Source organism: Miscanthus floridulus, chromosome 6, assembly GCF_019320115.1.
Source record: "Miscanthus floridulus cultivar M001 chromosome 6, ASM1932011v1, whole genome shotgun sequence".
NCBI lineage: Eukaryota > Viridiplantae > Streptophyta > Magnoliopsida > Poales > Poaceae > Miscanthus > Miscanthus floridulus.
Genome location: NC_089585.1, coordinates 5,579,049 through 5,585,750, shown reverse-complemented (window position 1 = coordinate 5,585,750; position 6,702 = coordinate 5,579,049). Strand labels below are relative to the sequence as shown.

The following is a 6,702-nucleotide window of genomic DNA, read 5'->3' as shown; positions in this document are numbered from 1 at the left end:
TTTGGTACCCAAATAGCCTTCTTATTTGGGCCTAACATGGATGTACCAACAAACTTAGCCTTCACACCATTGGCACCCTTGGTAAGCAAATAATAAGAATCAAATCTAATTGAGGATACTTTGGCATGTGATTTCTTGTTCTTGCAATCATACTCTTTATGACCAACTTGCTTACAACTAGTGCAAAATCGACCATTTGTTCTTCACAAAACTAGTGTTGTCAGGAGCAAAGGTTGTCTTATCTTTCTTGGGGGTATAGCCCAATCCCTCTTTGTAGAGAGAATCTTTTTGGCTACCCAAGCACATAAGCAAGCGGTCCTCACCACCATAGGCTTTGCCTAAGGCGCGAGTGAGCTCATTGACCTCCTTCTTCAAGGTCTCATTCTCAACTATAAGTGAGGCATCACAAGTGAAACCATCACTCATAGGTGAGGTGTAAGTGGATGATGAGCTACATGAAAGGTTAGCAGGAGCAACAACAATAGACTTAAAGAAAGATTCATTGATTATGTCATATGTTAAGCCTTTATCACATGCTACAACATGCTCCTTCTCATTTTGCTCATTAAGTAGAGAGGAATGAGCTTTTTCAAGCTTTTTGTGAGCCATGCCAAGCTCCTCATGGTCTTACTTTAGACTCTCATGAGTAGCATTGAGCTCATCAAAGGCTTGCTAAGGGCTTTTAGTTCCTTACGCAAGTCTTTGCATTCTCTTCTCTTAATGTCAAAATATTCTTTAGCATCTTCCAACATGTCAATCAGTTCATCTTTAGTGGGTTCATCATCATCATCATCACTTTTACTTTCATTATCATGTTCCTCATCACATCCTTCATCACAAGTTTGTACCTTAGTGGCCTTAGCCATGAAGCAAGTCGATGGACTGTCGAAAAGAGAAGACTTCTCATTAATGGCAATGCTTGTAAGAGCCTTCTTCTTGGTGGTCTTGTCATCATCACTATCATCATCATGACTTGAGGAAGCATCACTATACCAAGTGACCACATATGAACCACCCTTCTTCTTCTTGATGGTCATCTTGTCCTTCTTCTCCTTCTTCTTGCTCTTCTTGTCATCATCATCATTGTCGCTATTGTATGGGCATTGAGAAACAAGATAATCCTTGCTTCCACACTTGAAGCACCTTCTTACTTCATTATTGCTCTTGGATGGTGACTTCTTCCTTCTAGCATGGTACCCCTTTTTCACCATGAACTTGCCAAATCTCTTCACAAAGAGAGCCATCTTTTCATCATCCATATCATCAAAGCTTGAATCATCATCTTCATTTGATGTATCTTGTTTGGCTTTGCCCTTTGATGATGATATGGCTTTGAATGCCACACTCTTCTTCTTCTCATCTTTCTTCTCCTTCTTTTCTTCCTTCTCATCATCATCTCTATAGGTGTCATCGGTCATTATATCATCCAATACTTGGTTTGGTGTCATGGTGTCCAAACCACTCCTCACTAGTAAGGTGACCAACATGCCAAATCTTGATGGTAAGCATCTCAAGAACTTGTGCGAGAAGTCCTTGTCCTTCACCTCTTCTCCAAGTGCTTTGAGATCATTGACAAACACTTGAAGCCTATGGAACATCTCTAACACACTCTCATTTTCTTTCATCTTGAAGCTTGCAAACTTTTCCTTGAGAATGTATGCCATGGCACCTCTCACCGCTTGTGTGCCCTCAAATGATTCCTCTAACTTCTTCTAAGCCTCATGAGCTATCTCAATGTTCTTGATTTGCTCAAATATTCTCTCATCAATTGCATCATGAATAACACTTAGAGCAATGTCATTGATTTGGAGAAGCCCGGCGCAATCCACTAGAGTTGCCTTTGGTGCTCCACCGGGGAAGGCACAAGAACCCCTCATAATCACAATGATCGGAGCTGAAGACAATCACCTTCCTTCGTTCGACGATCCACCAATTGTCGGGCCATCTAGGTGTCGGCAAACACCAAGAGTAACAAGATCTCCACCAGCCCAAATCGCCCAACTAGTGCCACAAGATGCTAAACCACTAAGCAATGCACTAGAGGCACTCCAATCTCACTCAAGATGATAAAATCAAGTGTGCAAGTGAGTGAAGTGGTGTGCTCAGCTCTCAAAGGGTGTATGCAGCTGTTAGAAGTGCCAAGACAGTGGCCAAGGCCGGCCACCACCTCTATTTATAAGCCCGTAAGCAAATAGAGCCATTGCCCCTTGAAGCAACTTTCTGCGAGGTCACCGGACATGGCGGTGCTGTCATCGGACAGGGGGTGGCGGTGACCCTCCAATGGTCATCACTAGCCATTGGGGCACTGGATAGGCGACGGTGGCACCGGACAGGGGGTGATGGTGCCACCCTGAGCCAGCCCCTCATTTTCCCTCCTCTCTGGAAAAATGGGGCAGTGCACCGCCATAGGGTGGCGGTGACCGCGGCGGTGCCCATCTCTAGTTCAGCCGCTCTCTATTGAAAAGGGGCGATGCCACCGGACAGGGTGGTAGTGCAAACCGCCACTTCCGGTGCCAGCCCTAGCACTAGCTCTCCTCGATCACGTCCAGGTGGGCACCGCCCTAGGGGTGGTGATGCCATTGGACAAGGGGTGGTGGTGCCCCACCAAAACACCTCCCTCTCATCCTCCTCAATTGGTCACTGCCACAGGGGTGGCGGTGCACCGTACAAGGCATGGCGGTGCCCCCGGGGCAGCACATCGAACCCGGCAACGCCTCCTTTTCTTCACCTTTTTCACCACCTTTGCAAATGTGCTAACACTCCAAGTGTTTCGCTATCATGTGCAAGTGTGTTAGTATTTTCACAATTATTTTTCAAAGGTTATTCACTTCTCACCGAATGTGCACTAGGCCTAAATGCATATGCAAGTTTTGCAACACCTAGTGGCACTAGATGATCGAGTTGTCTGATAAGAGCTCCCCTCTTAATAGTATGACCATCTATCCTAAATGTGATCACACTCTCTATAGTGTCTCGATCACCGAAAACAAAATAGCCCTATGGATATCACCTTTGCCTTGAGCCCATTTTGTTTTTTTCTCTTTCTTCTTTTCCAAGTCCCGGAGCTTGATCATCACATGTGTTCACACCATCACCATGATCTTCATTTCATGTGGCCATCTCCATCCATGAGTGCCACCTAGCTCCTTTACTTGGATTGGATCATCCTATCTAGCCACACACTTAGATGCAAGGATTAGTCCAAATAGGTTTCATCAATTAACTAAAACCAAACTAGGGCTTTTAGATTCATGTTATCCTTGGTGGTTGCCACCACTTATACGGCTTGGAGACAGCGGAGGATCGTTGAGCGGCATTGGTGATTGTTGTCGGCTTCGATCAATTGGTTGTGAGGGGCTCTTGTGCTCATTCCCCACTCGAGATTCGCAAAAAAGCAACTTTAGTGGAATCATGGCTAATTGGAGTGCACTTCTTGGGCGATTCTTATGGCACTCGTGTGGTGGGCTTGACGTGTGAAGCCAATTAGCTCGCAAATCACCAAGTTGGGATTTGCCACAACGAGGACGCAAGTTGCTGGCAAGCAAGCAAACCTCAGGATATATCTTGTGTCATCTGTCTTGCCCGGTTCGATATAGAACACTACACTTCATTCATTAGTTTACTTGTGTAGTGTTTGCTTGCTTGTGTAGTTTGAGTAGTTATAGCTTTCTTGTTTAGTGTAGCACTCGGGTAGCTTATAGTTGTAACTAGTTGTAATTAGCTCTATAGTTAGCTTCCTTATGTAGTTATGTAGTTGCTAGCTTGTGTGTTTGTGTGATTCAACCTAAAGACCTAGCAACTAGAATTGAGTATGAGGCTTGCTTGAGTGAGATAGAGCTAATGCAAAGTAGAAGCTAGTTAGGATCATTTGCACGTGGTTAGGCTGGCACGCTTGTGTGGCAGCTCCGAGTAGCGGCGGCGCAACGTGACCCTACGACTGTGCGAGCGATAAGGCAAGAGGGGTGACTCTACTCACGAGCGGCGGGAGACTCCAATGAAGCATTTGTTGGGCTAAAAAATTATATAGACATTATTGGATTAGTTGGGTCGCGAGTGGCCCTAGCCCTAGGCCCGCCCCTGCTGCGTTTCCCTTCCCCTTTGCTGCTAACAGCAGGGCGCACAGAGGCTGGCAATAAGTGTTTTTTTTTTATGAAACAGGAGGGGTTTTACCACCTACTGGAATCTAGCAACAGGTGTTGAAGTGATCCGGTCGTTCGCTGCTCGTTTCGCTGCGTCGTCGGTAATGTTTATGCAGGTCTTGTTTGTATGTCGTTCGTGCATTTGGTTGGTGTGAAATTAAACTTGGTAGGAGCTTGGAACAAGACTGTTCTCATGGATTTGGAGTTTTTCAGTAAAATATACGTTTGAACTTTATTTACTGCAGTTGCGGCGAATTGAAAAGCACACACGATCATACAGTTCAAAACCACAGGAACGAAAACTCGTTCACAAAATCCAGATAGCAGATCAAATCATCAAACTGAATGAATAGAACTTTTGGTTGAAGAAAAAAGACCTGAAAAGGGAATAAAACAGCAAGAGATGCAAGATCTAGATGGGTGTAGCGTTTCTTCATTTTATTTTGTTGGATTGGAAGATGATGCGACTCGATCGACTTGAACAGCTTGGTTCTTCAGCTTGTATTCTATGTGATGTGCCCGGTTGGTGTCATGGTTCCTCTGTAACTCTGCCAGGCGAACGCGCAACGACGACGTCAAATGCATGGCGAAATGGAGCCGACAAGGAAACAAAGGCGATGATGGCCTAGAGTACGTACTGGTTGCAGTCCATGTTGGGGGAGATGGTGAAGCTGATGGAGAGGCCGCAGGTGGCGGGGAGCCCCGCAGCGCGCGCGAAGTCGACGGCCGGGAACCCGGCGGCGGCGGCCTTGACGCAGCTGCAGGCGGCGACGCGGTCGGCGCGCGTGGCGGCGAGCTGGTTGAGCACGCCCAGGCTGTTGCAGCAGATGCCGTAGGGCGTCATCCCGGGCGCGCCCGTCAGGTACGGCATGCACGGCGCCATCAGCTGCGCCACCTGCACGCACTGCAGCGTCGCCGCGGACGCCGCCCCCGCCAGCGCCGCCGCCACGAGTAGCACCGCAAGCGCTGACGATGGTGACTTGGAGCTCATCGTCTCGGCTTGCCGGAGGATCCGGAGACGGACGACGCACACCGGGGACGGCCGGGGGGCGCAGACGCGCAGTACGTACGTCGTGTATATATGTAGCTTCGACGACGACCGGCCGTGCTAGCTGACGAGCTGCCTAGCTGCTTGTCGTGTGGGTGATGGGGTCCATATATACTATACGTAGGGTGTGTACGTGACAAGCGGCGTGCATGCGTAGAGTTGTTTTGCCATGTCGTCGGTGTGAGATTGGCCGGTGCTCGTCCCTGCCTCCCTGGGCAGGGCAGTTGTGGACGGCAGAATGCGTGAGTGAAAACGCCTGGTGGGACGAGAGACGACGAGCGACGTACCAGCTGAGGCCCACGAGTTCATCATAGGCTGGGCTGATCGCCTGGTGCAGTACTGGGTGAAAACGCCTGCGCCTGCGCCCTGGAGCAACTGGCCCGGCCCGTCCGGATTATCAGGCCAATTTCAGCCCATGTATTTCATGAGTTCAGAATATAGGTGCTCTTTGTTTGTCTGCGAAAAAAAATGCTTTTAGCTCCGACACTAGATTTTCTATAAAAAAAGCTCCGACACTAGAGGATGGAGAATTTCCAAGTTGTTGCCCCCTTCTCTCTCTTTGAAAGTAATTTATCTTTTATATATGATTTTTTTTAAATGATTAAAGGGAATTTTTGTTGTGGCTTCTTCACCGGTTTAATTAAAAGTTTTACCAAACGAGCACATACAGGAATAGTTCTGAAGTCAAGACCAAGACAAATTAGTAAAATCAAAGTCGTCTTTTGGGCACAAGTTCAAGCCACCAAAATGCGGTTTCTCCTAGCTTCATCGTTTTGGAGAGGCCCTTAAAATAGTTTGACTTGGATCTAAAATCTATAAGTTATCCAAATTTCATCAAACCGGGGCTTCCCTCACTATCATCGTCAAACACAGCATCGAAACCCTCCAACCATCTCGTCACCCCACCGCCACCACCGGATCTCCAACCCACTACAACCGCTAGATCTCCTTGCCTACAATGATTGTCGGCACATGTTGCAAGTGTTTCAGATGAATGTTGCAAGCGTCTATTCAAAATGTTTCATCTGTTTTAGACATACGTTTGCAAGCGTTTTCATCTGGATGTTGCATATGTTTTACACATATATTGTAAGAGTATATTCCAAATGTTCCAGTCTTATGTTGTAGGAAGTGTTTTCATGTTGCAAGCTGTAAGTATTTATCTAGAAGTTGCATAAGTTGCAATGGCTGTACACATATGTTGCAAGTGTATATTTCAAATGTTTCAGCTATTTTCAAAAGTATGTTGCAAATGTTTTATCTAGATGTTGCATATATTGCAGGTTATACGCATATGTTGCAAGAGTATGTTTTCAAATATTTTATCTATTTCAGACGTATGTTGCAGCAGGTGCTCTATGTTGCAAGTGTTTTTATTAGCAGGCACAAGAAGCGAGCACAGGCAGAGGCGGTCCCCGCGTGCATGCCCAGCAGCATGCTGGCATGCATGCGCAGTAGCATGTCATGCGTAGGCACGCAGCAGTAGCAGGCGCGTGCAGCAGGACGGGGTAGGCA

At 47.0% G+C, this 6,702-nt stretch overlaps 1 protein-coding gene across 1 annotated transcript; it reads right to left on the bottom strand.

The window, feature by feature from the left end:
* Positions 1-4,668: 4,668 nt before the first annotated feature.
* On the bottom strand, positions 4,669-5,130 carry LOC136457496 (non-specific lipid-transfer protein-like). The gene is made up of 2 exons (XM_066457527.1): positions 4,778-5,130; positions 4,669-4,687 (listed from the first exon to the last, which is right to left on the bottom strand). Exons 1-2 carry the CDS (start codon positions 5,128-5,130, stop codon positions 4,669-4,671), a joined length of 372 nt encoding a protein of 123 aa, XP_066313624.1.
* Positions 5,131-6,702: the final 1,572 nt, after the last annotated feature.